Genomic DNA, 15,356 nt, shown 5'->3' with positions numbered 1-15,356 from the left:
GTTATTTTCAAGATTAGTTGTAAACTCTTGTCTTCTTTTCTGATCTGATGACTGAGGTTCTACTGGATGTGATGCCATGTATCAACCGCCACATTCATTTTAATAAACAAGTCTATGGGAATCATTGGATTCAACAGCCCACAAAACCGACTCAAACAGGGACAAAGACGCGCATACTGGCATCACACGCAGCAGCTGCAGCCCAGTGTTATGTGCTCGTTACAGGGCGGGGAGCAGCTTTAGAAAAGCGCTATCTATTTGTGTTCACTACACTATCGCTGCCAAGTTGCCAGCCAGCACCATTTATTCAAGAACCTTTCCTTTATTTGTTCATCACAGACCCCATCTCTCGCGTTCACTTCTGTCTTTTAGTAGCAGTAGCTTGAAACTGGCCTTGTAATGGACAGCAGCTGTGAGATTCCGCCACACTTCTCACTCTGTAGCTGATTTTTTTTCTTATCCTTCGCTGCATCCCACTAAATGATTGATGAACCCCATCAAAACTTTGTTAATTTTATGCCAGCAATCCATTAAACAGTGCACTGCAGAGCATGTCGAATCACTACCTTCACTCTGATATCTCCTGCTGGCTGAGGAAGTCACATGATGCTGCCACAGTGGCTCATGGGACAATCTCAGTGTAGCACAGGAATTTTAAATCCCCGCAGATTTTCATCTGCAAATGTAGGCAACTGTTCGCGTAAAACGTACAGTTGGCAATACATTGGGTCAAGTGTAACTAAACAATATACCATCCAACATCACACATCCTGTGCCCTCTAGTGCTTTGAGATTAGTGAAACTGAGGCTTTGGATGGGCTGAAAGGTCAAACATCCACATAATTTTACCGCGGGGTAGTTTAGAGAAAAATGGAGATTTGTCTAGCAGTGATGAGTATTTTGAATGAATGACCGTATATTCAATAAAGTTGACCGAGCCATATGTGGAAACTACATTAGCCTGCCCTTTATAATTAAAAAAACAAATGAAATATTAATCAAACAAAATGAGTGAAAATAATTTATTAAATGAACTGCTCTGAGAAAAATCAGAATCCTGCATCATCTATTTCAACTGTTAATTGTCCACAGGCTTCTCACAAAGAACATCTGGAAGATATCCTGTAGGAATGAAAATCCCCCGCGTCCACTTTTACTGACATCCAACAGATGTTTGCTTCAGTATTGGGTTCACCCCAGATAATTTCTTCTTTGCATAGCCCAAGGCTTTTGGATCAATATACATGAGCCTCTTTATAAAAGCTGTAGACAACTATGAAATTCCACCTCCCCATTGAAATGCAGTGTTACAGACCCATGCAGAGATCCGGATCCTGGAATTTAAGGCCTTAGTTGCTTCATTTGATAAGGAGATTGGCAACAGTCTAGATGGCAAATTACTGAATGGACCTTCTCAACTGCTCCTTTTGTTTCAGCCGTGCACTCTCACCTCTGAGTCAGAATGGCGTGCATTCAAGCCCCACTACAGAGACTTGAGTACATAATCCAGGCTGACACTCCCAGTGCTGCACTGTCGGAGGTGCTGTCTTTCAAATGAGATGTTAAACCGAGGCCAGGTCTGCTCTCGAGTGAATGTAAAAGATTCCATGGCACTGTTTTGAAGAAGGGCTGCAACTTTTTCAAATATTGCCAATGCAGAATTTAAAAGTAGCAGATGTTGGATCTGCCCAGGTTTTATCCAGTTTGAAGACATTACCTCCTAGCTGAACAATTTTTCTCTCTGAGATTGCTAGTGTTGGGCATTACTTGTCTTTCCATGGTACATTGTATTCCTGTGTCCACCATTGGAATTATTTAAATCTACTTTACCAATTGTGATAGTTTTAATAGTTGCTTACAACCATTCATTCGTTCATCCCTCCATTCATTCATTCACAGCAGATTTGAAGCTTACTTCAATGTTAAGGAGCAGTGAGGTTTACGATTGCAATTGCAACCTGATTTCTTATTTTAAAACAAATGTGTTTGTCATAATGTCACAATACAAACATTTTAGAGCTTCTCACCATATTATACAGTTGCTTTCTCTCACCTGGTTTCTGTGAACCAATAAATTATCTTCATCTAACAAACTACTTTTTTTTAATCTCTGAACAAACTGACACTAAGCAAATGTTACAAAGACCATCCCTTCCTGAAAAAGATCTCAAACTTCCAGCAAAGTAGTATTCTTTCTGCCAATCATGCACATCTGAGATGGGATAATTCAGTACTGATGAAGTAGACTGAAATATTCTTGTTGGCCCCTGAGCTGTTCAATTAGTTACAGATGGCTCCAGTTGGTACTCATTACCTAAAAGGATTCTGATCCCTGCTGGATCCTGCAAAACTCATGGCAAGTGTGTGGCTGTGACAAAAATGAAGCATTTTGTTTAACTTTAGCTTGGTAGTGGTTCCTTTAATTCGGTCACAATACATAAGGAGTTAAAAACCAGCTGCTTTTAGAATCGTGTTCCAGCATATTTCAATACAGATATTGCAAATACTTTTGTATGGTTGTCTCCGAGGCTATTGTTCTGAGGGAGGAGCCAATCCACCCAATTCAAAGGAAAATATTCAATGTGATTTGCTCAGTTATGTGCATATGAGAAAATCAAGCAAAAACAAGACTTGAAAAGAGGCAAATGATGAATATTGGGGGGATATTACAGGAATATGTAAAAGAAATACAAAACATATAGAAAGAAAGCAAGATTAGAAGGCTAGGAGGGAGTATGAAAAAAGATTAACATAAAGGTAAACAAAAGGGCTTTTATAAGCAAGTGAGGTCGGACCACTTAGAGATGAATGGGGCCTTATTGTACTTAAGAACATATGAACAGTGACAGATAAGAAAAGACCCTCTGGCAAAGACAAAACTGATCATAAATATTCAAAAGGGCATTATTTAAAATAAAATCTAATGGGACTGAAAATAGAAAGGTCACCAGGTCTAGTTCATATGATGTGCATTCCAGAATACTGAAGGATGTTGGGGAGAACAAAGCTTAATTTTCCAAAAATGTTTGGAAACTGGAATTGCACCAAAGAATTGGAGGATGACAGATGTTACACAAGAAAGGTAAGAGGCCAGCTTTTTATACAATCTTCATTCCCTGGATTAAGGGTGACACTGACGAGGCCACATATATTACCCACCCTTACTTGTCTTAAGGATATGGTGGTGAGCTGCCGCCTTGAACTAGTGCAGTCCTTGTGGTGATGGTGCTCCCATTATAGTATTAGGGAATTCCAGGATATTGACCCAGCGACGATGAAGGAATGACGATATACATCCATATCAGAGTGGCACGTGACCTGGAGGTGATGCTGTTCCATGAGAATGTTACTCTTGTCCCTTTCTATGGTAGTGAGTCTTACCACAGTTAAGGACAAAATTAGCAAACCTAATCAGCGATCAGCATGAATTTGTAAAACAGGTTCATGCTGTTGAATTCAATTGAATTGAATTTTTCACAGAAATTAGTGTGTTGATAAAGGGAATGTGGTGGATTGTATATATGAGTTTTCAAAAGTCATTCATTAAAGTGCCAAATAAGAAACTTATGAAAATTGAGGCACATAGAAACATTAGAAATAGGAACAGGAGTAGGCCATATGGCCCCTCGAGCCTGCTCCACCATTCGATCAGATCATGGCTGATCTTCGACCTCAACTCCACTTTCCCGTCCGATCCCCATGTCCCTTGATTCCCCTAGAGTCCAAAAATCTATCCATCTCAGCCTTGAATATATTCAATGACTCAGCATCCACAGCCCTCTGGGATAGAGAATTCCAAAGATTCACAATCCTCTGCATGAAGAAATTCATCCTCATCTCAGTCTTGAATGGCCAACCCCTTATCCTGTGAGTCTGCCCCCTAGTTCTAGACTCTCTAACCAGGGGAAACAATCTCTCAGCATCTACCCTGTCAAGCCCCCTAATAATCTTACATGTTTCAATGAGATCACCTCTCATTCTTCTGAACTCCAGAAAGAATAGGCCCATTCTACTCAACCTCTCCTCATAGGACAACTCTCTCATCCCGGGAATTAATCTAGTGAACCTTCGTTGTACCGCCCCCAAGGCAAGTATATCCTTCCTTAGATAAGGAGACCAAAACTGTATGCAGCACTCCAGGTGAGGTCTCACTAAAGCCCTGTACAACTGTAGTAAGACTTCCTTACTCTTGTACTCCAACCCCCTTGCAATAAAGGCCAACATGCTATTTGCTTTCCTAATTGTCTGCTGTACCTGCATACTAACTTTTTGTGTTTCTTGTATGAGGACGCCCAAGTCTCTCTGAACACCTACATTTAATAGTTTCTCACCCTTTAAAAATTATTCTATTCTTCCTACCAAAGTGAATAACCTTACATTTCCCCACATTATACTCCATCTGCCACCTTCTTGCCCACTCACTTAATTTGTCTATATCCCTTTGTAGACTCTTTATCCTTCTCACAGCTTACTTTCCCACCTAGCTTTGAAAATTTCGAATAAATTCTCCATTTATTCCAGCCTTTCAACTGTTACATTCTATTCTTAGCATAACTGTAATGAATCTTTGCTGTACTCTTTCTATCATTCCTACAGTAGGGGAGTCCAGAACGACACGCATTAATTCAATGTCCATTTCTAGCTTTTGTTTTCAATGTGTGTATATTTTATCGTCAGCGAACTTGGATACATTACACTCGGTCCCTTCACCTAAGTCATTAATATAGATTGTAAATAGCTGAGGTCCAAGCACTGACCCTTGCGGCACCCCACTAGTTACAGCCTGCCATCCTGAGAATGACCCGTTTATCCCTATTCTCTTTTCTGTCCTTTAACCAATCCTCGATCCGTGCTAATATATTACCCCCAATCCCATGAGCCCTTACCTGTGCACATGTATTAAAAAGAATATAGAGGTGACAAAGGGACAGAAGGTAGAGAGTAGAGCTAAGTGGGTGCTTTTCAGTCTGACAGTTTGTTGTGTGCCCCAGGAATCTGTGCTGGGACCTCTTGTTTTTCATTTAAATAAATGACTTGGATATAGACAAAAGAGGGATAGTACTGAAGTTTGCTAATACCCAATCAGGTGGTTTGGCAATTTGTGAGGAAGGATGCAGGAGGTTACGGGCAGGTTAATGGAGTGGGCATAAATGTGGTAGATTCAGGGAAGAGTAAAGTAGTATATTTTGGGAAAAGGAACAGTGAAAGGAGTGCTTTTAAAGATAAAATATAAAACATTGAATACAAAAGCTAGAAATGGACGTTGAATTAGTGCGTGTCGTTTTGGACTCCTACTGTAGGAATGATGGAAAGAGTACAGCAAAGATTCATTACAGTTATGCTAAGAATAGAATGTAACAGTTGAAAGGCTGGAAAAATTGGAGAATCTAAGAGAAATTTTCAACAATATGTAAAGTTTTGAGGGTAAATAGTGAAAAATTATTTACCAGTGATTGAAGAATTGGTAACAAGGGGCATAGATAGGATTATCACTAAAAGGAGTAAGTTAGTAAATTAGAAAAAAATGTTTCACAAAGGGTTATTAGAACATGGAATACCTTACTACAAGTGGATATTGAGGCAGGGATTATAATATTTAAAGTAGAATTGGATAAGTAATTCTATGATTCTAAGTCTTTGAAAAGGAAGAATGCAGAAGGCTATTGGGAAAAAGAAAGGAAATGGGATATAGGTAGATAGCTCCATTTAACATACTGGACAGGTTCGATTGCCTTAAAGGCCTTCTTTTGTGCTGTCATTTCCACGATTTTATCTGCCCTGTTATGCATTGTGGCTAAACTTGCCCCAGAAGAATGGATAGTAGCCAAAGGCAGGATTAACTGGGAGATCTGGATAGCAGATAAATTAGCTCAGTTCATTCCTTGCCTTCAGAGGCGTCAGATTTAGATTAATTAAAAATATTGTAATGGATACCTCTTACTCTTAGTCTTTGGTATGCCCCACATGAAACAAACTCTATCATGCTGGAGATGTAAGTAGCTCTTCAATCTGTAGTTTTTGAGAGTAGCCAAAAAATGTCATAGCCCATGGAATTAATGATCTCCATAAAGCCAGAGATATGTACCTCAGGATATCTTTCAGACTTTCGTATCCCAAATACGATAAGAAGAATGGTGAATTGACCGCCTTGGTAGCGACAGTCGTTAATTTGGGCTTCGAAATTTAACTCTCCTCCATCCTGCAGGGGATGGCAAAGTGTCTTACTAGAGAATCTCAATGTGGAGTTTTGGTCTTAAATCCATAGTTGGAAGAAGGTATAGAACAGCAACTGAGGTAAATGAGAAGGTACCGCATTTGGGTTAGGGTTACATGAGCACAGGAGACACGTTTAAGGATCTCTCCCATATATGGGTCAGTGTTCACAAATATAAAAAACTACAGATGCTAGAAATCTGAAACACAAGCAGAAAATGCTATAAATACAGAGCAGGACAGTTAACATCTGTAAAGAGAAAAGACAAGTTAACGTTTCAGTGAAAAGCTCTAGTGTACATTCACCACAGGTAGAGTGCATAGGTCAGAAGCATGGAGAAAAGCACAAAGAAATGGGTAATAGTATGAATAAATGATGATCTCATTATGCTGGGGTAAAACCCTGCTAATTTGTTTGAATGCAAACAATTGTATCCCGATACCATGGAAGTTCAGTAAAAATTCATTAAAACCTTTCTCTTTCCCCTTCTGCTTCCCCATCACCACCCCCCCCCCCCCCCACAAAATATAATTTCCACCAGTGTAATGTGTAAGGACAAGGAGTTCTGCAATTCCTTCACTTGAAATAAAAGCACAAGTTTGAGGCTGTATTTATAACATATGGCTCATTTTAACTAAACAGAGTGGATGTGAAGAACTTGCATATCTGTGAAATAACAAGTTGACTTAATGGTGTAAGAATAGCATGCAGTTCCCAAATTCCACTACTTTTGAACATTTTAATCCAAATTCTCAGTTTATCTGCATCCATAGTCTAATATTGCAGTGGAAAAATTAGTTAGGGGTTCCAGTTGGATCAGTAGTGGAGCAGCTGGAGGGAGACTCATTCCCTCATGGGAGAAAAATGCATCATGTGTCCAGGGGACAAATGTGAAAGGTGTAGAGAGAGGTCTCTTAATGGTTTTGGGCTTTGTTCAGTCCCTATGCGAAATTAGGAACAATAAGCCTTGAAGAGTAACTCTGCCCACCCGTTAACAACTACAAATTCTGGAAATCTGTGGAGTCGTCATTTTATGATCCTTGGTAGTCGAGCACTTGTATGTACCAACGATTGTCTGATAACCAAGCATCAGGTGTAATCCACAGGGCTATACGATACCAGAGAGGGAATGCTTTAAAACTCACTCTGCACAGGGACAACTTCACTGCCAATCTAGGTCAGGTCCTGCTCAGAGCATTCCTCCTTGGGAACACCGGGCTGCAGATGGTTGCAAATTAACTGAATTAAAAATTAGTTATGAAATGGTATGAATTTATTCAGCAAAATTGCACCATTATTGCTGCGTATCCCTACTCTAGCTTAATGCTACATTTTGATAAAAGATTGATCAGGATTTGAGAGCTTTGAACGTGGAAAAGACATCAGCCAAGGCCCAAAATTACTACAACGACAACAGTGCAATGAATGAGGTGCTTATAACAAGGGTGGGCTGTTGGCAATTGGTTGTAGATCTTACCAGAGTCATGACCAATACTTAGCTGTGATAAGCTGATAAAACTAGTTTTCTCCCATAATATTACATCTCCTGAGTTCTTCAGATAGAGTATAGCACTAGCACGAGGTGCTCATTCTGCCACTCTGGCTAAAGGCTGAAAAAACGAATCAACTAAGGTACTTTGGAATGTATCTCAAAGCTTTGCTGTATTTATAGTTCACTTGATAAATTTCCATATATTTAACATGCTGCATTTATATGATCAAATGCAAAGATGGTTTGTCTTCCTAGTGATTTAATCTTAGTTGGGATCTCTTCAGTTTAGTTAAAAGTTCAGGTCACATTGCAGAGCAGATCATTTCTTGGATGCCAGAAGTGACTGGAGAATATAATGTTAGAATAAATTGAGTTCACTCTCTTAATCCCTTAAAAGGCTGCAGTTGACAGATTGCCTTTTAGTGTTGTGTATGAATGTTCTTCAGTTGCTTCAGTGTTCTGTTGCAAATGCTAATTAATGTGTAGATATTGATATATGTGCTTGGAGTTGTCTTTCTATGAAATACTTCCTTTTATGAGGGGTATCTTTCCCATAAGTGCCAGCCTACAAAACTCTGAAAAGCTGACCACTTTTTTTTTTAAAAGCTGACCACTCAAAAAAAAAGCTACAACTGAAAACCAGCACTGAATAAAGACCTGTGACAGGAGACTGAATAAGTTACATTCCTTTATATTGAATTGGATGACAGGCTTTTTGTTAGTGTTCTGAGATCAGCCCAACTGTCTTCAGCTGCTTCATCAACAACCTTATCTAGAATCATAGAATGATACAGCACAAAAGAAAGCCATTCGGCCCTGGCTCTTTGAAAGAACTATCCAATTAGTACCAAAGCCCTGCTCTTTCCCTATAGCCCTGCACATTTCCCCCCTCTGTTATAAGGTCAGGAGTGGGGCTGTTCGCTGACTATTTCAGTGTTCAGCTCAATTCACAACTCTTCTGATAGTGAAACAGCCCATGACAAGCTAGCTACAGCAGGACCCACACAACATTCAGACTTAGGCTGACAACTGGCAGGTAACATTCACCCTAAGTCAGTGCCAGGCAATGACCATTTCCAACAAGAATAGGCTTAACCATTCTCCCAGCCTTCCAACAGGGCCACCAATTCAGTGTCCCCCACCACTTGACCAAAAGCTTAACTGGACCAGCCAGATCAGTACTGTAGCTGCAAGAACAGGGCAGAAGCATGATACTCTGTGATGAACTTCTCACCTCCCCGAGAGATATTGGTTGAGGGATAAATATTGGCCAGGACATCGAGAGTATGCCCCTGCTCTTCGAATAGTGCTGTTGGATCTTTTATGTCCAACTGAAGGAGCTTCACTTTAACGTCTCATCCCTCAGACAGTACTGCACTCCCTCAGTACTGCACTGGAGTGTCGGCCTGGATTTTTGTGCTCAAGTGTCTGGAGTGGAACATGAATCCACAATCTTCTGACTCAGAGGCAAGAGTGCTACCCACTGAGCCAAGGCTAATACCAGTTAAAGCATTAATGTAGACTCAGTTTAAAAACATTTGACAGGTATTGTCTGTGAAATGGCTTAAGTAGCTTAGTCCCCTGCTCACTCATACATTTTGATTTTGAATTTAGTTTTGGAATTCAGCACCACTTTTTTTAAAAAGGAAAAGGAGAACATTTTCCCATTCAACTGGTAAATTCCTGTTCAGTGGATGACATATTTGCAACTTACTTCTGTTTTACTAATAGAAAAGAACTGTGACTTAAAATGGAAAAAGGATACTAACTGATTTATTTACCTATGAAAAGAATGAATTAATTTCAAACATGAATCACATTTTGAGAGCTTTAAAGAGAGCATTAACTGGATACAGTAGTTATGGATAGCAGCGAATCTGTGCTTCAAACCTGGCTAACTGGACCTCTGTTTCTGTACTTCCCTAGCTCTTAAGGAAGAGACACATAGGAAATGACATCGTCACAATTGTCTTTCAAGAACCTGGAGCACTTCCTTTCACTCCCAGAAACATCCGATCCCACTTCCAACATGTTTTTGTCATTGTCAGAGTTCATAATCCATGTACAGAGAATGTCTGCTACAGGTAAGTGACCAACATCCATGCAGTTGCTTTTTGGATCTATTACTGAAGTGTTTTTAACTCTTCTTTCACCACCTGTATTTTTTTCCGAATGGAGCTTTTCTCCTGCGCATCATTCTTGAAGCTGAGAGTATATTTTAGGTTGCAAATGCTGCTTTATGATCGACCAACACCTCAAGAAATTAGCTGTGTCGCTTCCCTGCGAACACAAGACATTCCATTTGACCATGTGTTTCATTCTTCTCAATCCTATCATGTTTCCTTTTTCAACCAAGAGAGCAAAATGATCTTGTCCGCAGACTTTTCTACATCCATCGTCATTGCTGCGTCATAACTCGATGAGCTGACGGGCTGCACTTTTTTTTGCCTAGTGTGATAGATCCTGCCTTTACAGTTTTTATTTCTTACTATGCAGTACTCTATCAACTAACCTGGCCCAAAAACTGGTAAATATTGCCTAATGAAAGCAGAGATTGGAACATCATTTGGGGTTAGGATGTAGAGCAATTCACTCCGTTTTGAATGTCCAGTATTTTACAGCTTGAGCTGATAGCTTGCCCTATATTTTATCTGTGTTGACAAAGGCTGGTCTCCATTGTGGCTAATACATTTGAGCGATGAGCTGAAAAGGAAGGGAATCAGCCAGAAGTTTTGCTTCATGTAGGAACCAATGACATAGAAGTAGAATGGAGGTCTTGCAGAAAGAGTTTGAGTGAGGTTGTAGATTGAACTGCAGACCTCCAGTAATTTTTTTTTATTCGTTCATGGGATGTGGGCGTCGCTGGCAAGGCCAGCATTTATTGCCCATCCCTAACTGCCCTTGAGAAAGTGGTGGTGAGCCGCCTTCTTGAACCGCTCAGTCCGTGTGATGAAGGTTCTCCCACAGTGCTATTAGGTAGGGAGTTCCAGGATTTTGACCCAACGACGATGAAGGCACGGCGATATATTTCCAAGTCGGGATGGTGTGTGATTTGGAGGGGAGGTGTTGTTCCCATGTGCCTGCTGCCCTTGTCCTTGGTAGAGGTCACGGGTTTGGGAGGTGGCCATGGTGAGTTGCTGCAGTGCATCCTGTGGATGGTACACACTGCAGCCACGGTGTGCTGGTGGTGAAGGGAGTGAATGTTTAGGATGGTGGATGGGGCGCCACTCAAGCGGGCTGCTTTGTCCTGGATGGTGTCGAGCTTCTTGAGTGTTGTTGGAGCTGCACTCATCCAGGCAAGTGGAGAGTATTCCATCACACTCCTGACTTGTGCCTTGTAGATGGTGGAAAGGCTTTGGGGAGTCAGGAAGTGAGTCACTCGCCACAGAATACCCAGCCTCTGACCTGCTCTCGTAGCCACAGTATTTATGTGGCTGATCCAGTTAAATTTCTGGTCAATGGTGACCTTCCAGGATGTTGATGGTAGGGGATTCGGCGGTGGCAATGCCGTTGAATGTCAAGGGGAGATGGTTAGACTCTGTATTGTTGAAGATGGTCATTGCCTGGGTGCGAATGTTACTTGCCACATATCAGCCCAAGCCTGGATGTTGTCCAGGTCTTGCTGCATGCGGGCACGGACTGCTTCATTATCTGAGGGGTTGCAAATGGAACTGAAGACTGCAATAGTCAGTGAACATTCCCATTTCTGACCTTATGTTGGAGGGAAGGTCATTGATGAAGCAGCTGAAGTTGGTTGGGCCTAGGACACTGCCCTGAGGAACTCCTACAACGATGTCCTGGGGCTGAGATGATTGGCTTCCAACAACCACTACCATCTTCCTTTGTGCTAGGTACAACTCCAGCCATTGGAAAGTTTTCCCCCTGATTCCCATTGACTTCAGTTTTACTAGGGCTCCTTGGTACCACATTTGGTCAAATGCTGCCTTGGTGTCAAGGGCAGTCACTCTCACCTCACCTCTGGAATTCAGCTCTTTTGTCCATGTTTGGACCAAGGCTGTAATGAGGTCTGGAGCCGAGTGGTCCTGGCGGAACCCAAACTGAGCATCAGTGAGCAGATTATTGGTGAATAAGTGCCTCTTCATAGCACTGTCGACGACACCTTCTATCAGTTTACTGATGATTGAGAGTAGACTGATGGAGCGGTAATTGGCCGGATAGGATTTGTCCTGCTTTTTGTGGACAGGACATACCTGGGCAATTTTCCACGTTATCAGGTAGATACCAGTGTTGTAGCTTACTGGAACAGTTTGGCTAGAGGCGCGGCTAGTTCTGGAGCACAAGTCTTCAGCGCTACAGCCAGGATGTTGTCGGGCCCATAGCCTTTGCTGTATCCAGTGCACTCAGTCGTTTCTTGATATCACGTGGAGTGAATTGAATTGGTTGAAGACTGGCTTCTTTGATGGTGGGGATATCGGGAGGAGGCCAAGATGGATCATCCACTTGGCACTTCTGGCTGAAGATGGTTGCAAGTGCTTCAGCCTTGTGTTTTGCACTCGTGCTGGACTCTGCCGTCATCGAGGATGGGGATATTTACAGAGCCTCTTCCTCCTGTTAGTTGCTTAATTGTCCACCACCATTCGCAACTGGATGTGGCAGGACTGCAGAGCTTTGATCTGATCCGTTGGTTCTGAAATCGCCTAGCTTTGTCTGTAACATGTTGCATCCGCTGTTTAGTATGCATGTAGTCCTGTGTTGTAGCTTCACCAGGTTGGCACCTCATTTTTAGGTATGCCTGGTGCTGCTCCTGGCATGCTCTTCTACACTCCTCATTGAACCAGGGTTGATCCCCTGGCTTGTTGGTCATGGTAGAGTGAGGGATATGCCGGCCATGAGGTTACAGATTGTGCTGGAATACAATTCTGCTGCTGTTGATGGTCCACAGTGCCTCATGGATACCCAGTTTTGAGCTGCTCGATCTGTTTTGAACCTTTCCCATTTAGCACAGTGGTAACGCCACGCAACACGTTAGATGGTATCTTCAGTGGGAAGACGGGACTTCGTCTCCACAAGGACTGTGCGGTGGTCATTCCTACCAATACTGTCATGGACAGATGCATCTGCAACAGGTAGATTGGTGAGGACGAGGTCAAGTAGGCCTGTCCCTCGTGTTGGTTTCCTCACCACCTGCCGCAGGCCCAGTCTGGCAGCTATGTCCTTCAGGGCTCGGTCAGTAGTGGTGTTACCGAGCCACTCTTGGTGATGGACATTGAAGTCCCCCACCCAGAGTACATTCTGTGCCCTTGCTACCCTCAGTGCTTCCTCCAAGTGGTGCTCAACATGGAAGAGGACTGATTCATCAGCTGAGGGAGGACGGTAGGTGGTAATCAGCAGGAGGTTTCATTGCCCATGTTTGACCTGGTGCCATGAGATTTCATGGGGTCCAGAGTCAATGTTGAGGACTCTCAGTGCCACACCCTCTTGACTGTATATCACTGTACTGCCACCTCTGGTGGGTCCGTCCTGCCGATGGGACAGGACATACTCAGAGATGGTGATGGAAGAGTCTGGGACATTGGCTGAAAGCCATACTCACAGAATCATACCTATGTCAGGCTGTTGCTTGACTTGTCTGTGGGACAGCTTTCCCAATATTGGCACAAGTCCCCAGATGTTAGTGAGGAGGACTTTGCAGGGTCGACTGGGCTTTTTGCCTTCGTCGTGTCCAGACCCCAGTGGTCCGATGCCGGGTGGGCCATCCGGTTTTATTCTTAATTTCAGGATTACTCCATGCATTGGACCAATTCAGCAGAAACAGATTAGATACACCAAAGTGTGACTAGAGATAAAGCAGAAGGAAGAGTTTTAGATCCCTAGGACATTGAGTGAAGTTTTGGAGCAGAGTGAAGCTGTTTGTATGGGATGGGCTGCACCTAAACCGACTGGCACCACTGTCCTTACAGAGATGGTAAATAGAGCAATGGAAGTGGATTTAAACTTGTACGGCAATGGTGGGGCGAAGAGATAACCAAAACAGACCAAAAAGGAAGGGTATTAATAATAGAAAGATCAAATAAGAAAAAGAATGCTGTGAAGGATAGGCCTAACCTGTTGAGGCTGATGCAATCTGTGTTAGAAACAGCTGAGTGAACTTAAGGTTGTTGTAGCAATTGGGAACTATGATGTAATTCGGAGCTCGGAACAGATGAGTTCAACGTACAAGAGTTTCGAGTGTTCAGGAAGGACAGATTTGACAGCAAAGGAGGTTGATTAGCTCTGTGTCAGAGACACCTGGGAACTAAAGAAAATAAGACTCCATGGTGTTGGATAAGCTGTCTAACCAGATAGGCTGATTGGAAATATGTAGCATGAAGGGAGCAAAAATAATTCAAGAAGAATGGTTTACTCTAGCAGTGAACTCAAGTAGCGAGCCATGGGATCATTGATGGGGAGATGCTTTGAGCAGAGTGCCCTGGGATTAGTGCTGCTATTTCTGATTTACACACATGGTCTGGATTTGGAAACGCAAAGTAAATTGGTTAAATTCACAGATGATGTCAAAGTTGGGATGGGATGGTGGGGAAGAGACTCAGAGTATGCCGAGGTAGCCTAGGTGTAGGAGAAGATCCTAGACAATATTTGCAGGTGGATGGAACTATGGCAGATAACATTTAGTATGGATACAAGAGCAAGGACTTGCACATGGGAAGAAAAAGCACTGAACATACTTAATAATGGTGTTGAACTACCTTGGGGACAAGATGAAAGATTTGGGAGTAAGGGTAGATTCAGTCTTGACCATGTCCAGTCATTGTAGAGCAGCAATCAAATGCTGAGCTTTATATCGTCAAGCTTTATATTCTGTCAGTAGAATACAGGGTAAATGCACTGATCCTGTGCTCTCAGTGGGGAGATACACTTGAAGGGATTGCGGGTTGGTAATAGGATGACAACACTGTAGCCCCAATCTTCGATTTACAGTCCCTTTGAGTGTGGCATCAGTGAATTTGCTCATGTAAGTCTGAGGCAATCATGGTAATGCTCTAGTCGGCCACACCTTAAACTTGATTGAGTTCTGTTCATTGAGGCTGGGAAACATCCTAGTTCTAGAAGTAGTGTAGAGATGGGCCATGAAGCTGATGTGTAAAATCAGAGGACTGAGTTTTGAAAAGATGTAAATGAAAGACAACCTTACAGAGTTGATCCTTAACACTGTTTCAAGTCAAGCTACGACTGCCGTAAAGGGAATGTAGGTACAAACTGATAAGAGGCAAGCTCAGGACTGATGGGAAACTTTTCTTCGTCAAGAGTGATCAATACCTGGAATGGACTTCTCGATAGGGTCCCAGAGTAATTAAAGAGGCATGTAGATGCTCTTATGGTGGGGATTTCAGGTTTCTATGAAGGATGAGCTCGATGGGTCAAATGACCTCCCTCCTCTGTACCTATCTCTGATTGTAGTGGAATTCACCAAGGGGGTGGTTTTCCTCAGTGCGCTACATGCAACAAAATTTTACGCCCATTTCGAAAGAACACATTTACGATGTCACTACAATTATGCACAGGAAATCACTCTCCCCTTCTCATGTGGGGAGCTGAGTGCCAAATTAGTGTCTCATCAGTCCATGGTGCTTTGCATATATACACAATGCGCAATTTGATCAGGATGTTGAAGGCATAATTAATTCCTGT

At 42.3% G+C, this 15,356-nt stretch overlaps 1 protein-coding gene across 5 annotated transcripts in view; it reads left to right on the top strand.

The window, feature by feature from the left end:
* The window catches only part of sipa1l2 (signal induced proliferation associated 1 like 2), a 393,092-nt gene that overhangs the window by 190,180 nt on the left and 187,556 nt on the right, over positions 1-15,356 (top strand). For all 5 annotated transcript variants that reach the window (XM_067984149.1, XM_067984146.1, XM_067984148.1 and 2 more), the window contains exon 7: positions 9,633-9,790. In XM_067984149.1, coding sequence (XP_067840250.1) covers positions 9,633-9,790 — 158 coding nt within the window. The remainder of the gene's footprint in view (positions 1-9,632; positions 9,791-15,356) is intronic.

Source organism: Heptranchias perlo, chromosome 5, assembly GCF_035084215.1.
Source record: "Heptranchias perlo isolate sHepPer1 chromosome 5, sHepPer1.hap1, whole genome shotgun sequence".
NCBI classification, from domain to species: Eukaryota; Metazoa; Chordata; class Chondrichthyes; order Hexanchiformes; family Hexanchidae; genus Heptranchias; species Heptranchias perlo.
The sequence above is the reverse complement of the archived record's forward strand: the minus strand, read 5'-3'. Positions and strand labels throughout refer to the sequence as shown.